At 54.3% G+C, this 17,736-nt stretch overlaps 3 protein-coding genes across 3 annotated transcripts; 1 reads left to right on the top strand and 2 right to left on the bottom strand.

Annotated features, from left to right (window-relative positions):
- Nucleotides 1-417: 417 nt before the first annotated feature.
- On the top strand, nt 418-11,980 carry LOC122385129 (mucin-1-like). The gene is made up of 4 exons (XM_043373142.1): nt 418-499; nt 9,107-9,202; nt 9,544-10,080; nt 10,480-11,980. Exons 2-4 carry the CDS (start codon nt 9,121-9,123, stop codon nt 11,871-11,873), a joined length of 2,013 nt encoding a protein of 670 aa, XP_043229077.1. The 5' UTR covers nt 418-499; nt 9,107-9,120; the 3' UTR covers nt 11,874-11,980.
- LOC122385130 lies at nt 3,311-6,310 on the bottom strand. Its single transcript, XM_043373159.1, has one exon. The coding sequence runs from the start codon at nt 6,308-6,310 to the stop codon at nt 3,311-3,313; it is 3,000 nt and encodes a 999-aa protein (XP_043229094.1).
- On the bottom strand, nt 6,429-7,200 carry LOC122384428. Its single transcript, XM_043371815.1, has 2 exons — nt 6,529-7,200; nt 6,429-6,456 (listed from the first exon to the last, which is right to left on the bottom strand). Exons 1-2 carry the CDS (start codon nt 7,198-7,200, stop codon nt 6,442-6,444), a joined length of 687 nt encoding a protein of 228 aa, XP_043227750.1. The 3' UTR covers nt 6,429-6,441.
- Nucleotides 11,981-17,736: the final 5,756 nt, after the last annotated feature.

The raw sequence follows: 17,736 nt of genomic DNA, 5'->3' as shown, positions 1-17,736 counted from the left end.
TTGCACCCGGCGCCGTGCTATTTCCAATCAATGGTCAATGGTCAGATGCAGCCCGCACGCTATTTTCGGAACCGGCACCGTGCCGCAGACTAGCCGGAAGTGATCCCGTGCCGGCCTTGCCCTCTCACTTTACAGTGGCGCCGTGGTACGTACCCGTCCGGGCGGCAGGCGGCAGACGGACCCGTGTTTTTAAAATATCGCGAGCTCAACCCGGACCTGGCCGGCCGGAAAACAGGACTCCCCGGGACGATAGGGGGTGCGGGCGGCGCGTCCCTCTCAGGGGGGAAATGGGGCCAGCAGTGGGGGGCGGCTCCTTCGGGCGATGCCCCAGGGCACGACTGAACACCCCCCAGCCAGGAGCGCCGCCCAATCGGCTCCGGGGAAGCCGGCGGCCGAGATCTCATTTGGTGAGCCGAGCGCGGCCGGAGCGGTGTCTGCGCGGTGCGCGCCTCCTGACCCGGCTGCTCCCTGGTCCCTCCCTCTCCGAGTGCTGTTCCAGGTAAGTGTCACCATGCCGCGTGTCTCCCCGCCCCGCCGCTGATCACCTCATTAGTCATTAGCCTGCACATGCGGCGCCGGCCGCTGACCGGAGGGTGACCGGTTGCGAGGTCAGCCAGCATTTCCCTTGGGCCGGTTGGCCACGTGCCGCTGGTCACGAGTCCGGGGGGGGGGGGAGGGGGCGCGGGGAGGATATCCGGTCGGACCGCCGCCGCTGGACGGCCTCTGGCGCTGCACCACCAGAAATGCCGACAATCCGGGAGAAAGTGGCACCGGGTCAGGTCAGCCTCTCTCGCCCGTCCGCTGCATTTTCTGGTTTGGCGAGATTCCGACAGCGCCCCCTCCCCCCCCCCCTGCTCGCGCTGAATCGGCGCGGCTGCTGCTGCACGGCCGACGGAGTCTCGGATGCAGCATACCTACATCAATTCAGCGTGGGTGCTCTGTCTTTACGCAGTAAAATTTCATAAAGCATATAAATATAATACACATATATAATCACTTATTCCGCACCGTAGACAGTGTTTACAATTGCTTCACGTGATATTTACATTCCTGCCCGGGGCTGAGAAAATTTAATTGTGTCACCGAGGTTTTTAATTGAAAGTACCGAGGGCCGGTAGGCCCGAGGTACTTTCGATTAAAATACGAGGTGACACAATTAAATTTTCGCAGCTCAGGGCAGGGGGGGGGGCAGGGAGCTATTTCCCATACATGCTTACCATTATAGGGAGCGTTGCAAATGTTATGGAGGAACCAAAACGCCCCAATTTCAACCTTGTTGAGTCTTTCGTGGCTATGGTTTGTTGCGAAATAGCGTCAAAGTTTAAGTTTTATATGGTGATGTTTCACTTTATTCATGACAAATAATGAAATCCTTGCATCAAACACAATGTAGGTAGGTATATCATAAGCCAATCAAATAAAATGGACGATAGATAAAATGAAGTTATAAGGAGCAAAGCGATGCTCTTCAACTTTATGATGTGACGTCACTCATAGTGACGTCATACATTTGAGAGGTGCAGGAAAGCGTCGAGGGGTGCAGGAAAACGTCGAAAGGTGCAGGAAAACATATTTTCCTGCATGTCTCGGAAACCAATCAGCATTGACTTCTTGTATGTTTCAAAAGTGTAGTATAATGCACGTGCCATTTTAATGCCTGGCTTTCTCGATTTCAACGTGCAATGTTGCATGTATGGGAAAAGAGAGAAAATGATCAGATGTCGTTTAACTGTTTTGTTAAACGTCTAGAAGAATAACAAACTCTTAAACGTCTAGTAGACATTTCGTCCAGTCTGAATTATGTCGTATATTTTATATAAAATGTATTTTTTACCTTTAAGCGCCCGAAATATATCGGCGGTACGGGATAAAATCATTAAACCGCTCGTAGGTAGAAAACAATATTTTAAACGTCTCCCCTATCTGCTCGACGCTCAAAAGATTTGCTCTACCTACTCGCGGCTTAAAGGGACCCTCCCACCTTAACCCTATTAGTGGCAGGGGGGGTTGTTTTTATCCACCCCTCAGGTTTTTCGGGAATATCTCCGAAACCGCTAAAGCTACGATGCTGAAATTTTCTGACTTTTCCTAAAACTAAATTGGGCACATTCCCTGAAAATTTCAAGTTCATAACTTTACCAGGAACGGCTCCAGAGCACTGGGAATTGGGGGTCCTATTCGTGAAGCGAGTCATTTGGGCGAAGATCACGATGCTGCACCAGTTTTACGAACAGTGAATGAAAGGTATCATGTGATAACATATACAAAGTTATTGTGCATCCTCGTTTGACACGTTTTTGCTATAATAGGCGGATCCAGGCGTCCAAAAAGGGGGGTTATTTTAAATTTTTTACCTCCCAACATAGGTGCCCTGACACCGCCTATGCATGACCAATACAATTTTAGTCGTTCTCTCATAAGAAAATTGTAACATAACAAGACCATTGCCACCCTTTTTAGAAACAGTACCAACAAAAACCTTATTTACTATACTTTTTGTGTACCCCCAATCTCAATGATCTGTATCCGCCTATGATTTTTGAAAATGCATATTTTTAGGATCCATGTGAATTCCTGGTTCATTCTCTATCGATCGGCAAAAGTTGCGTTAAGATTGGTTCAGAAACCTGGCCGTGATAAACAGTCTAAAATGTATCTGCAATTTGCCCGTTTTTACCCCCCTCTACCCCCCATTGGCATTTTTTAATTTTATTTTTTTTTAGAAATGTAGATCTCGTTGAGCCAAATCGAATGCCGTTTGAATTTTGAAAATCGGCCGGTTAGATCTCGAGATATCAAGGGGGGGGGTCGTAAACAGCCCCCCCCTGCCACTAATATGGGGTAGCCAGGAGCCTGCCACTAATAGGGTTAACATTAGTTTTGGGTTGAGATAGCCAAGTTTGCGGCCAGGCTCAGAAACCACCATTTATCCTGGTCGCAACCCCCGCAGCTTTATGGTGTTCAAGAAATCTCTTCCCTTTACTTGCAGGGTGGGACCAGCGTGGTCCCTATCTCTTAACCATTACGGGAATCTGATGACGTCATGTAGTAATGCAAAAAGTCCAGTACACTCAGATGCCTCTATTCACACCCGTACCCGCTCGTGTCCCGGAGCGCACTGCCCGGCTTCACCACATTAGCCTAGATCATACCTCTGTACACGTCATATCACGTCATATCACGTCATTCTGAACCCTAGACAAAGGCTGATCAATTTCTCCCTCCGCCGACTCACCGTCGCCATAAGACCCTGGCTCGCAATACGACGCGCACCATCATCGCTCGAACCACGCAATGACTAAGACACAGACTACACCTCACCCTGATCCTCAAGATCATCACTTCCGCTGCTGCTGTTTAACGCATCAATCGGCACCACGTGGCCGAAGAAGTCAGGCGGCCGCCGATTACGCTGACCTCGGCGCACCACCCTTTCGCCGCTGTCGCTCTCAGACCGGCCGCATTCACCACCCGCATCATCAGCCTCCTCCACCGGGCGCCCCGGCGCGCCATCGCCCTCATAACCGAATGTCATGACGATCGGGGACCCGGCACGGTCCTCCTCCGCTTCCTGTGGGCCCCCGCTGCCCCGGTCGGGGGTCCGAGGGCCTGCTGCTGGTCCCCCGGTGTCACCGCAGTGGCGGAGGTCTCTGATGTGCCAAGGCACGCCGCCCACTTCAACCACCTGCGGCGACACCACGCCAGACACCGTTCCTCGAACCGACCGCTCGGTGCAGCGGGTGCCCGGCCGCCTCACCCACACGGCGTCCCCCACCTGGAAGTCGCCCTCCCGCCGGGCTGGCGGCCGTCCTATCACGGCCTCCTCGGACGCTCCGGCGGTAGCTCTTTGTCTCACGGCGTCCCTCACAGGGTAGCGGTAGATGCCGTTGGCGGGCGCCTCAGCCGCCGTCCCGCCGTCACGGGGCGTGATATTGTACAGGTGCACGGCCTCTCCGATGCCACACTTCTTCCGCGCCGCGATCACTTTGACACTGCGGTGGTTCCGCTCCACGATGGAGTTCCCGCTGGGGCGATGCACTGCGCGGAAACGCAGCAGCACTCCCCAGCGGGCAGCGAAAGCGGCGAACTGACGACTGCGGAAAGCGGTGTCGTTGTCCGCCAGAAGCTCAGCCGGTGCGCCTCGCTCCGCGAACACTTGTTCGAGTTCACTCGTGACTGTCGCCGCGTCCGACCGCCGCAGCAGCCTCCACACACAAAACCGTGACGGGCCACAGTCTATCACCGACAAGTAGGACTGACCACCGTAGTGCGTGACATCGATGGCCAGCCGGTCCCACGTCCCCTCCACAGCCAGCGACCCGTGCCTCCAGGTCACCGGCGCCGGGTCAACCGCGCGGCAGACGTCACAGGCCGTCACCACTTCCCTGACCACTTTCCGGGAAATCGACGATGACACATCCCGACGCGCGAAATACAGCGTTCGTCGGACACCCGGGTGACCCGCCCTGACATGTACGTCAGTGACGGCCTGTCGGAAGTCCACGGTAACGGCGCCGCCGCCGTCTCCCACTTCCGATCCAACCACTGCCGCTGCTGCCACTGGCTGTCCATCGCTCGGCCGCTGGTCCGCTGGCTGCGAGTCCTGACGCAACCACAGGGACGGCACTCGGGTCAGCGTGTCCGAACGGTTCTGAGACGAGCGGACTAGAGACACGGTGAGAGAAATGCCCAGCTCTGCGACCAGCTGCCTGATGACGTCGACCCGCCGGCGGATAAGCATCTCTCCATGTGCCTTGGTTCGCAGTCTCGCGCGCCCGCTCAGAGCGTCGCTGACCCACCGGTGAACAGTGGCGGAGTCCGTCTTCAGCTCGATGGTCTTCATGTCCCACGCCAGGGCCAGGTTGATGCCCCGCACGGCGGCGTCGAGCTCCGCCATGTTGATGTGGGTGGCCTCGTCCCGGCGGAGCCAGCACGCGTCCTCGATGACGTCACCTCCCTCGCTCTCCAGCACGACGCCGGCGGCTATCGAGCTGGCGTCCGTCCACAGTACGGCGCGGTGCCCAGTCACGCACCACTGCCCACGGGCCGGGTCCTCGCTCGCCAGTCGCTCAGCCACGTGCTTCAGCTGTTCCCGCAGGGCCGCGTCGTGTGTGACGTCATCCCACCCGCGTGTGAGAGAGTTGACACGACGCTTCAGCCACGCTGTCGCTGGTCTCAGCCAACCGCAGACCGGCAGGTGCGCCACGATACGACCACACCATGAAAACACGGAGCGCCGCGTCATTGCCGCGGGCGGTGAGCCGACTGGGTTGTCACGCCTCCAGGCCAGCCCACCCCCGACTGGCTCCACACGCAGTCCCAGCAGCCGCGCTCCGTCCGCAGCCCGCTCCGGCGGCTTACACTGGAGCCCATAGCTCGCGAAGTGGGCGATCACGCGCTCCGCGCTCACCACGTCCTCATTGACGCACAGATCGTCGACGTACGGTATGACGGCGCCCTGCATCACTGGGTCCTGTTGCAGCACCGTCCGCACCACCGCCTTCATGATGAGAGGCGCGACGTTGAGCCCGAATCCGACACGGGTAAGAGCGTACCTTTGGCCATCAATCACGACTGTCTGAAACGGCCACAGCCGACGATCGGTCCTGAGCTGCAAGTACGCCCTCTTCAGGTCGACGACGGCGACGTTGGCCCCGTGCCGCCGCCATTTCCTCAGCGTGTCGGCACATACGTCAGCGTCGGCCGTGTGTGCCTCCACATGGCTGTTGAGCTCGCGGCAGTCTAAGACTGGTCGTACTTTAGTCTTGTTCTGCTGTTCAACAGCCATGAGAGGGATCAGCCCGCGCGGCGGCCCGTCCACCGTCTCGTCGTACGGCTCCAGCCAGCCGTTGTCGATCCATGTACGGAGTTCAGCATCAAACTCCTGCCGTGCCTCGGCCGGCACGCCGTACTGGGGGACACCGTTCCTCAGGCACCCTGGCTCCGCCCCGTTCCGCCACTTCCACGCCACCGTCCAGTGTTGACTTTTCGCGTCATAAGTGACCGTGAAGTCTCGCTCTTCCACGGTCAACGCCGGGGGCGTCACGGCGCTGCATCGCGGCGGCACCCCTCCCGGGCCCGGCACGGCCACGTCGGGCCTCTCGCTGGCACCGAACACCACATCGTCCGCCGCCCGCACTGTCACCCCGCCCAGCGCCGCGATGCCGGTCATCCCCACCAGCATATCCACGCCCAGTGGTTTGTCCGGCACTACCACGGCGCTGAGCGTCACCGCGGGCCCGCCGCTCTTCAGCTGAACCGCCACCTCCGTTACTCCGCTGCTTGGCAGCCGGGACCCGTTGACGGCCATTACAGTCACGCCGCACCGTCTCCAGCTCGCGCAGCACGACTCGTGGATGATGGTGCAGCTGCAGCCCGAGTCGATAACAGCCACTCTGCGCTGCCCATTCACCAGCAGCTGCACCGTCGGTAGCGCGCCTCTTACTCTTGGGCTGCCCGAGAGGAGGTTGGCGCAGACACCGCCTCTCCTGACGCGTTTCCCGGCATCCGTTCCGGGCAGCGTGCCGCGGCGTGTCCTGGCTGCTCGCACCGGAAACAGATGATGTCCGCTCTCCTCTCCGCCCGGCAGTCACGAGCGAAGTGACCGGCTCGACCGCAGCGGTAACACCGTGATGACGCCGGCGTGTGGCGGGAACGGGCCGGCGCAGCGGCGGCAGCGGCTGCAGCGACGGCATTCTCTGCCATCAGCGCCCGAGCCCGCTCCACCAGCTCGGCCAGCGTCAGGCTCTCCATGCGGCAGCCGGCCCTCAAGGTATGCCTCGCCGCATCCGGGAGACCGGCCACGAAGCCGCACATCAGCGCCGTGTCGCCGAGCCCGCCGAACAGGGAGGCCAGCCGCCGCAGGTCTGCCAGGTAGACGTCGACGCTCTCGCCGACACGAAGTCTTCTCGCCGTGAACTCCTCGTACGCCTGGAACTTATCCACAGCGAACGCCCGCAGCAGGGCAGCTTTGACGGCAGAGTACTGCAGCTTCTCCTCGGGCTTCAGCTGCTGGTAGACGCTGAAGGCTCCGCCGGTCAACCGCAGGGGGACGACGGTTTGAATGTCGGACACTCCGCGCAGCTGACAGACGAGCTCCGTCTTATCCAGCCACTCTTCCACAGAGGCGTTACCGCCATCGAACTCGGGGATTAGCCGCATGTCCAGCGCCGAACTTGCCACAGCGCTTTCCTGTGACATGGTTGCCGAAATAGCTTGTAGTAATGCAAAAAGTCCAGTACACTCAGATGCCTCTATTCACACCCGTACCCGCTCGTGTCCCGGAGCGCACTGCCCGGCTTCACCACATTAGCCTAGATCATACCTCTGTACACGTCATATCACGTCATATCACGTCATTCTGAACCCTAGACAAAGGCTGATCAATTTCTCCCTCCGCCGACTCACCGTCGCCATAAGACCCTGGCTCGCAATACGACGCGCACCATCATCGCTCGAACCACGCAATGACTAAGACACAGACTACACGTCATCAGGCTTTCGAACGTCCGTCATTAAGTTTGACTAAAACGTTTTGTAGCACGCGGTGGTATATGCTATTTGCGCGCAACATCTGCCGCAAACGCCGCACTTCTAAAATAAAGTCGCTAGAAACAGCGGAGATCCCAAAAAAGTAAACAAAAGTAAAAGTCTAATATCTTGAAAACCGGTGAATATTTTTCGGTGAAATTTGGTAGATATTCGTTTTCGCTCTTTCTGAACCGAGCGACATCACTTTCATGCCAATTCATAAACTTTTTTGAAGGTGGGAGGGTCCCTTTAAAATATAATAACTGAATATACAATCATTACCTACTATATAATTGTTTAAACATAACGCTGTGTTTTTATCCTAAAGATGTCATCCATCGGAAATTCTTATAAGCTCTCAAGCGGCAAAACGATTTCAGGCATAGAAGTTCCGGCCACAGGCTGCCTTCTCGGTCAAAGGAAAAAAATTACAAGAAACAATTGTCAAGATTTCATTCCGCGACACTGGATCTCACGAGAACCGGAAGCCTTATTCATTGCTCCAAATAGTGTACAGCATTATAATAGTAAGGTTTTTATTGTTATTAAAGTTCCTTCCAAGTGACACTGACATCACTCGGGTTGCAATGAGCGCGCAATGTGCGCGCTCAGTAAGTAGGTGCCCGCCGCCCGGTGCCGTGGGACGGGTCCGAGCGAGCAGACGACCCGTCCGTCCAGTACCGTGAATGGCGGCCCGCACAGTTATGTCTATAGGTCACGACAAAGTGGACTGCACCGGTGTCCCGCCGCAGCGCATGAATTCCCTCCAGACTGGACACACGACAGTTCCATACCACGACAACCGAGTCATGTCCTGTGGGAAGGAACGCATTCTGGACGGGCGCTCTCTAGCGGAGTCGATAATTATGCCATTGTAAAAAAAAAACTGCAAAAATATGTCACTGCAAAAAGTTCTGGTGATGACTGCTTCCGATGCTTCACTTCCGAAACTGGCATCGAACATGTCATATTACTGTCATCGAAACCGGCATGCCAAAGCCATCTGTTTTGTTTTGCCGGCTATCGACGTTCCATGAACTTCAATACCTATGCCTCTCCAACAGCTTATCTTACAACATTCTGAATTCAAATTGAATTATTTGCTCTGAAATACAGTCTGTAGGCGTAGTCATAGAAACTAGCGAACATTTGCGTAAGCGATAGAAGATTTCAACAGACGTCTACTCCAGTAGCAGAGTTCATGGATAAATTTACATAATGAGGATAATGCACATAATGCATAAATGCTATAATGTAATGATGCACATGACTGTATGCAATATGCATTGCATATTGCATACCGTCATGTGTTTGCGAAATCTAAGATGTTTGTGTACAACATCTTTTCTTTGGACATGGAATAATTTAGAGATAAAAAGGGCATCTGCAGCCTTACAGTGCCCTAACCAATGCAGTATTTGATGCCGGTTGTGCTGGCGACCGCAAACCGCCTCTTTTGGTTATGTTGGTGAATGTCTGAGGTCATCAATGGATTATTTACGAAATGCTTACTGGCGGTGTTGTTGAACGGCTGTACCGCTAGCCGACAGTGTGCTGACCCCCCGTCTCTCTGCAGGTTTCGCCGGCGCGATGGCCGCCCGCCCCCTCTGCGGCTGGATGCTGGTCGCTCTGCTGCTGGTGACCAGCTGGGATGGTGGCTCCGTCCGATCCGGTGAGTTCCTCAGCAGTCGTACACAGCGTGGAGCGCTACTTCGACCAATCGTGGGGAATCATTGGTGACGTGGCATAATGCTCTGAGCTTCATCTACGAGAAAATAGTGGAATACGCATGTCATGAATAAATAGCAAGCCACCATATACAATTGTCTAGCAAAACTAAGTGATTTGGGAAAATCCAGAGCCGAAAGACAAAACCATCTAACGCGATATGGACATCTCCGAAATGTGCTGAATAATCCATTGCAAATAATCATCCAGTGTGTACCTATGTGTCTTGTGTATGGCCACCCACCGTCCGCTGCCCTTGCACTGACACCGTCATCCCTTCCGCAGCGGACGCCACAGTACTAGCCGTGAAGCGGCTGGTGCTGAAGAAGCTGGTGTCGGGCTCCACCGCCGGCGCCGGCGCCGGGACGGGGGCCGTGCTCGTCGACAAGCACACGGGCGCGCCGCTCCTATCGGTCGCCGTGGCCACGCCGGTGCTACAGCGACGGCCGGCGCCGGTGGCAGTCAGCCGGGCCCCGTCTGTTCCAGTCAGCCGGCCCCGGGTCCCGCCGTCGGCCATTGCCAGCTGGGTCAGCAGGCTCACCGTGCTGGCCGCCGGATCTAAGCCCTCTCGGAGGCCGGCGGGCGCATCCCGGCTCAGCTCCCTGGCTGCCAGCCTCGCCTCCGGCGTTCTGGGCCCCAAGCCGTCCCGGCCGCCGGCGGGCTCGGCTAGGCCGATAGCCACAGTCATACTGGGCCCGAAGCCGTCTCGGCGGCCGGCCGGTGTGTCTCGGTTGAGCTCGCTGGCGGCCGGCCTCGTCACGGACATCCTGGGGCAGAAGCCGGCGCCGCTGGGCCACTCCGTGACCGTGGTGACCGTCACCCGTACAGTGACGGCCACAGAACCGCCCAGCGCCCCTCCAGCCTCGGCAGTCCCCGGCCCGGCGGTCAGCTCCACGCCGGTAAGACCCGTGATCCGCCCAACAGCCACGGTCGGGGGCACGGCAGCGGCCGCCGCCCTGGATGCCCTGATAGCCGCCCTGGGGGGCACAGTGGCCGCCCCAACTGCTGTGGCAACTGCGGCCCTAACCACAGCCCCGACCGCTGTACCAACTGTGGTGCCGACTGTTGAACCGTCTGCGACCGTATCTGCTGCCGCGACTGTGGACCCAACTGTTGTGCCGACTGCTGTGTCACCTACTGCCTCTAGCACCGTTTCTGTCACTGTCGCCAATCCTACATCCACTCCTGCCCTTCCAACTGCCGTCCCGACTCTTTCACCAGATGAAAAGGCCTTCCTCGCCTCCTTCGGGCTGTTGGACGATGAGCTGGACGGGCCGACCGGGGAGGACCACTACCACTCTCCAGCCGAGCCCGCTCCAGCCGTGCCCGCTCCGGCGCAGGAGCTCAGTCCTGAGCACCAGCAGCTGTTTGAGTCGCTGGACGAGGCTCTATACTCTGCCGACCTACCGGTGGAGAGACGCCGGCGCTCGGCCGAGCCCGCCACCAGCGCCTACCACGCCTACCGGCGGCCGCAGATCATCAATCTGCGCCGCCGGGTGGGTGTGGGTGCCAGGCCGGCCCCGGTGAGCCAGCCCCGACGGTACCCGGCGCCACCCCGCGCCGCCGTCCGAGAGATGACGCGGGCGGGATTCGGCTCGGCGGCGGCCGCCGGGCGAGCGCTGCCGACTGTCGGACCGCCCACCGAGGCGCCGGGCACAGAGCCTCCCAGCGGCGCTAAAACAGCGGCGACCGCCGGGGCGACCAACCGCACCGGCAACATTGCGGTGGGCTCTAGCGCTGTGCGAACGGAGGCGCCATCCACCAGCCCGACCACCTCTGCTCCACCAACCACCGAGCCGCCTACTTCCTCTCCGCCTCCAGCTACCACTGCTTCGCCTTCTCCGTCTCCGCCCACCACTGCTCCATCCACTACTGCTCCGAAAACCTCTGCTCCGGCCACCACCTCTTCTCCGCCTTCTCCCCGAACGTCACCGACTAAACACACTACTCTTCCTCCATCAACTGCTCCATCTCAGTCTCCTACCCGGTCAACTTCCCCAGGCTCTCGGCCTGCCCAGCCGGCTCACAGGGAACAGAGCTGGACTCCGGTGACGGCTCCGCGGCCACAGCCGAGTCTGCCCAGGCCGGCGGCTGGCTCTGCGGTCCACCGGAGACCCCAGCCGCCGCCCAGCCTCCCTCTGAGTGGGCCTGTGCGGCCGCCGCAGTCCGCGCCGCCGGCCACTCGCAGACGGGGGCTGCTGGAGCCGGCCTCTGGAGCGGCTGGGCGGGTCTCAGAACGGACCACATCCTACCCTAGCCGTCCTCAGGGGGCACAGCAACGGCCGCGGGGGTCTCCGCAACAGCCAGCTCCTCAACGGTCGCAGATGGTTCCGCAGCGGCGGCCACCAGTGGTACCGCAGGGGGTTCCGCAGAGGCCACCGCAGGTTCCGCAGCGACGGCCGACCGTGGGTGCCCCGCAGGGGGCTCCCCGGCGCCCGCCCTACCTGCCGCAGGGAGCGGGCTGGCGGCGGGGTCCTCCACAGAGGAGGCCGACGCCCACCGCCCAGGAGCGCGTTGGCGGCGTCCAGGGACGTCCTCCCCTGCAGCGGCAGCCGGCGCCCACCGCGGTGAGGCGTCAGCACGCAGACCGGAGGCCGTCCAGCTGGTGGTGGTAACCGGGCGGTAACGGCCGGGAGCCGCCAGCGCGATCACTGTAAATAACTGTGTATATTTCCATCTGTGTGCAACTGTATTTATGTGCGTATCTGTGTGCCGTAATGTAAATAAACTAAGATCGATAGAAAACTTTTGCTGTCGTTCAGTTACGAAAGTGCAACGCAAAACAGCAGCAGAGACGAAGAGCCGACGACACGGGCTACAGACGAATATAGACAACTCTGATTTAATGCGAGACACCAGCGATTAAATGACCACCGTTACTGAACCCAACAGCCAAGGACCAAAGGGCAACTGCCAAACGGAGAAGTTAAATAAATGCAAAAAAAAGCGCCGAGTGTAGAAAGCTAAATCGCAAAAGAAATATTGGAACCGAATGACCTGATTTATAACTAATACTGATATAAATTGAAATAACAACGAAAAACCAATTTTAGAAACAGAACATGGCGGCTGAATCACTCAGCAACTGTTTGCTAAAACGGCTCAAGGCAGAACCCGCGGAGCGCGAGTCTGATCTCTCCTGCGCCGGACGTCTCTCGCAGCTCTCCTTCCGGTCCCACACCGGCGCGGCGTGGCGGCCTCTTCCCTGACACACTGAACGGAGACCGCGGCCCCGTCACTGTTGCCGCAGTAACTGAGCGGTAACCGACAGGGAACTGAGTGCTGGTTACCGCAGTAATTGAACGGTAATCAATGGTTAATTGTTACCGAAGTAATCGATCGATAACCGACGGTAAACAGAATAGAACCGCAATAAATGGCGGCAACTGACGATAAACAGACTACAGATTGGTGGTTACCGCAGTAACCGAGTGGTAAGCGACAGCAAATTGTGTTCACTGCAGTAAATGAGATATAAGCAACGGTAAAATGACTGCTGCAATGGAAAGACGATTTGTTTTTAATATGTATATGTAATGTAACCTACCAAAAAAATATTATTTAGCTAATTACATATGAAAACAGCAAATGGGGATAAACACGAAGTCCAGCAGCCAATGAAGTTGGCGTGACATAAAAAACTACGATGGTAACTATATAACTTGGCCACAAGCCAGCCACGACCTTGACCAGTCTACGTCCGTCTAGAGATAAAAACGAATGAACAGCTTATCTCCAAAGTCACGAATTGTTTAAACAATTAATGAGGGCGACTAGTCGCCGCGACCACCAGAGACCGAAAATATCTGAACGAATGCGTAGCCTTCCACCACGAGTCTGAAGTGGAACCAATTGAGTCAGTACGCGTCCGACCGCCATGGGCCCCCGCCCAGGCCGCCCTCGCTGCAGAAATGCGCACGAGCGCCGCGCGTGACCTCCTGCTTCACCTCGCCTCCACGTGGACACTGGTGGGGCGAAACTGAGCTTCAAAGGTCACCACCAGATGGCGGGGCGGGGCTGCCCAGCCCAGAGGTCACCGTCAGTGACCAGCCACGCATCAGGGCCTTGCGCAGCTTGGTAGTCGTCGCGCCGGCGATCGGTGAAAGGCATTACACCAATCATCAATATTGAGGGGTAGGGGAGAGCGGGGAGAGTTGTATCATGTCCAAGTTGTATCAGGGCGAATTGTGCCAAACTTATCCAATAGATAGCGCTCGTGACACGACCAGCCGACGAGGTTTTCCGGGCGCCATCTTTCCCTGTTCTGTCGTGTGGCTGGGTGGACGCGTCTTTAGGTGAGAGCCGATTTTATGTTTTTTTAATGTCATTCTAAAAAAATGAGTTGCAAGAAAATGTGTGTTTTGGGCATTTAGATGTGCACGAATTTGAAAGATCTCCGTAGCGGTGGTGAGGGTAGGTTCTAAGGCTGCGTTAGTGAAAATGGATTTCTCCAGCTGTCCGCTGATTTTGAGCACGAGGATGTTTTTTCCAAGATGGCGGCGAGGTACATGTTGTATCAGAGCCGGGTGGGGTATGTTGTAACATGTATGTATTGTATGTATGGGTATGTTGCTTTTGATCGCGAAAGCTAAGCCCTGTCTCGCGTTTGTAGGTAGCTAGTCAATACTCGTTCCATTTCGGCACAATGTGTTGGCTTCTTTGCTCTTAACGGGCCACTTTTGCATCTAGTCTGTTGATGTTTCGTTCGTTTCGATGTTTCGTTCGGATTGCATTGACCTAAGTTTGGTCTAATAAAAGTGAAGCCTTTGAGCATATACATTGTATTAACCCCATTTAATGTTGTTGTTATGTTCAAAACCAGTAGCAAGCACACTCCCTGAAACGTGAAATACCTAGTGATACAAATTACCCCACCTTGTGATACAACTCACCCAAGCCATGGGGCAAGTTGTATCAAAAACATTGTTCTATTCGGCAGACCGTAGAAGAAAAACTGGTAGAGGTAGCGGAAAAGTTACTTTGCACAAAAAAGCAGAAGAATCAAGGAAGGAGATAGTATGGAAATAATGAGTTTATCACGGATAGTTACGAGGTTATGGGTCTCGGAGTAAAAACTGATACAACCCACCCCACTCTCCCCTACTATATTATACTGAGAATGATGAAATGCGAGCTTATCTACAAACTACTATGCAGATCCGTCTACATTAAGATGCCATGAAATATCACTATATGCTGAAGACTTCTACTTTCGCCGGTGTCATGCGTGATTCGAAACACTCGTTGCGTTTGCGACTTGCGCATGGAAAGGAGGGACGTTTGGAAGTCAGACGTCCTATCATTGATAAAATACATTTTTAATGCCGCTGCAGATTATGCAGAGAACGGATGTTCCATGAAATTTACCCAACCTATACGATGCTAACGGTGAACTTCGAGTAAAGCGTAAGGCGCATTAAAACTGCGCGTTCTTGCTGAGAAGAAAAGCACACCCCAGTTATAAGAATAATAATAAGGCCTAATAAAAATAAAAATAATAAAAAGACGGCGAAAATAAGATGGCAACGCTTTGAGGCCGCAACGGTAGATTTGAAGGTTGTTTAATATTAGAATAATTTGGTGTAGACAATTATAAATTCAAATATAGAGGTGGCAAAATGTGGACCCGAGGACCCGGTCCAAAGAACCAGTCTGGACCCATATGGGTCCAGACCGGTTCCTGGAAATTTTATGACGGGTCCCACCGGGTCCTACCATAAACTATACATCTTGCACACTACACATTATTGCAAAATATGAAGTGAATGTTTCTTTGCACACCGTAGCTCATGGGTAGTCCCAGTGGGAAATAGGCTGTTTTACATCATGCAACTAATGACACCTACAAGTAGTTTGTATTAATTGACTTTTGAGGAACGGGTCCAAATGGTTCCGATTCCAACCAAGACCGGGTCCGACTGGTTCCAGAAATGTCCAGCCGGGTCTGGTTCGAGTCTGGTTCCCAAAATTTTCATCTTTTGCCACCTCTATTCAAATATACATAGGCACGTTTACTTTTACTGATCCCTGCTGTCTATGCGTTCATCAACTATGGAACAACCTAACAACGGTTTTAACCCTCGCCCTGGCAGGGGGGGGGGTCGATGCGACCCCCCCTAAGGTTTTTCGAGGATAGCGTAAAAACGGCGGCGCGCAGCGCCGCCAAATTTGGCACAGCCTATGGGGCAACCTTTTTACATATGACCTGAAAATTTCAGGTCCAGGTGACCTTGGGTCAGGTCACCAGATCAGAAAAACCGGTACAAGGTCATGGTCAAATTTCAATTTTCTTTTTGCACCTGTCCAACTCACAGTTTTGCACTGATTTCCTTCAAACTTTCAGGATGTGCTAAGTTCACCGAGTTGTATAATAGAGGTGGCAAAAGATGAAAATTTTGGGAACCAGACTCGAACCAGACCCGGCTGGACATTTCTGGAACCAGTCGGACCCGGTCTTGGTTGGAATCGGAACCATTTGGACCCGTTCCTCAAAAGTCAATTAATACAAACTACTTGTAGGTGTCATTAGTTGCATGATGTAAAACAGCCTATTTCCCACTGGGACTACCCATGAGCTACGGTGTGCAAAGAAACATTCACTTCATATTTTGCAATAATGTGTAGTGTGCAAGATGTATAGTTTATGGTAGGACCCGGTGGGACCCGTCATAAAATTTCCAGGAACCGGTCTGGACCCATATGGGTCCAGACTGGTTCTTTGGACCGGGTCCTCGGGTCCACATTTTGCCACCTCTATTGTATAACATATAGTTCGGGTTTTTTGAGGTCACTGACCTGAGGTCAGTTAGAGGTCATTACGTCGTAATGTTAAGCCTATGGGAAAATACTAAATTCGGAAAATACTGGAGATATCCGCTTCGTTCTATCACTTTTGTGCTTTGAAACCACAGTACTTAACAGCAGGTCACTTGGTGCTTCTTTTTTTGGTGTGCTTATCCATGGGTCAGGTCAAATGAGGTCAACTGAGGTCAAATGACGTTTTTGCCAATAACTTGGCACATAATGACGCTAGAGCTTAAAAAATGGTATCATTGTGTTCCTGGTGATCAGCCGAATCGAATGATATGCGATATGATGTAATTTGGTTAACTTTAACTTAATTTATTCATTTAAGTTTACTTAAAATTTAAGAAAAACTTTAAGTACACTTAAGCAAGGTTAAAAGCATATCATTCGACGCGCCTTGACGTGCTGAGTTCACTGATGCTTTTCTTTTTGCTCTATCTTAATTAGATCAAAAGTTATAAGCGAAAAACTTTTGACCTGTTTTTTGCGAAATTTTTACATTTATACCCCCCAAAACCCCCCTAAATATTGACCTAGAGCAACCAAATTTGCACAGGGGCGAGAACTCCAGGGGACCCACCTACCTACCAAATTTGGTGTTTCTAGGTGCCATAGGAGCCAATCGCGAGGCGGGGGGGTCGCATCGACCCCCCCTGCCAGGCCGTGTTATGAAAAATGCCCTGCCAGGGCGAGGGTTAAAAGTTGGAAAGCTAGGTATGTTTTGGTTTCAAAGTACTTTTACATGCACTTTAGTTCAGCAGTTTGAAAGCAAATTACAGGTGTGACCTCACTTCAAGATATTAAATGCTCAATGAAGAATAACTAATATATCAATTGCTTTTACACTTTGAACGGTTGTTTGTGTGTGACAGGATATGTGAAAGCTATCAAATCCGTTGATCCGCTAACATACGAGTTTACCGCTTATAAATGTCAAAAAACGGGAAACATAATGCTTTGATGACCTCTGTTCACCTTGACCCTAAACTTCTCTAAACATGTCTACTTTCTGGATGGTTTTAACGGCCTATCCAGCGTCTTTTTTTCCTATCCACGCTACGTGACCCAGGATTTGCGGGGAAACAGGATGTGAAAACCCTATGAGCCTTGTTATCGAGCACAATAGTCAGGAACAATATGAGCATGTGCAAAACAAATCAAAGCCTACAAATGCATAGTCTGTTATATATTGCAGCGGTCAGAAGCCCAGAAGGCACCACCACACGTTCAATAATCTAGGTGACGATATGATGGCTGGACAAAACGATCAACTAACTATGGACTTCAGGCAAATAAGCCATTATACAGTAGCAGGAAACATTCAATTAGACGATTGGATGGGAAGCCAAGATAAAATCGCTAGCCACGTCGGTGCAGTCCGGCTTTAGTGCATATGTTGAGCTCTACCTCGGTCGGGCCTTGGTCTCGGTTGGGCCTGTATCGGCGGGGTCTGGTCTCGGTAGGGTTTGTATCGGCGGGGTCTGGTCTCGGTCCGGCTCTGGTCTCGGTAGGGTTTGTATCGGTGGGGTCTGGTCTCGGCCGGGACTGCAATCTGCAGCCTTTGGTCTCGATAACCTCTGGTCTTCGTCGGCTTTGGTCTCGGTAGGACCAAGTTTCAGTTGGCTCTGGTCTTGGTGTAGCCTCCAGTTTTGGTCGGGTCAGGTTGGAGGT

This window comes from Amphibalanus amphitrite, unplaced genomic scaffold (genome assembly GCF_019059575.1).
Source record: "Amphibalanus amphitrite isolate SeventyFive unplaced genomic scaffold, NRLGWU_Aamphi_draft 000014F_arrow, whole genome shotgun sequence".
NCBI lineage: Eukaryota > Metazoa > Arthropoda > Thecostraca > Balanomorpha > Balanidae > Amphibalanus > Amphibalanus amphitrite.
Note: the sequence above shows the minus strand (reverse complement) of the source record. Positions and strands in the feature narration are given on the sequence as shown.

Excerpts from the sequence above, each read along its gene's own strand:
- LOC122384428 (XM_043371815.1), bottom strand. The coding sequence starts at position 7,200 with ATGTCACAGGAAAGCGCTGTGGCAAGTTCGGCGCTGGACATGCGGCTA.
- LOC122385130 (XM_043373159.1), bottom strand. The coding sequence starts at position 6,310 with ATGGCCGTCAACGGGTCCCGGCTGCCAAGCAGCGGAGTAACGGAGGTG.
- LOC122385129 (XM_043373142.1), top strand. The coding sequence starts at position 9,121 with ATGGCCGCCCGCCCCCTCTGCGGCTGGATGCTGGTCGCTCTGCTGCTG. Across the intron at positions 9,203-9,543 it reads TGGTGGCTCCGTCCGATCCG|CGGACGCCACAGTACTAGCC; the intron begins GTGAGTTCCTCA and ends TCCCTTCCGCAG. Across the intron at positions 10,081-10,479 it reads GACCGTGGTGACCGTCACCC|ATGAAAAGGCCTTCCTCGCC; the intron begins GTACAGTGACGG and ends CTCTTTCACCAG.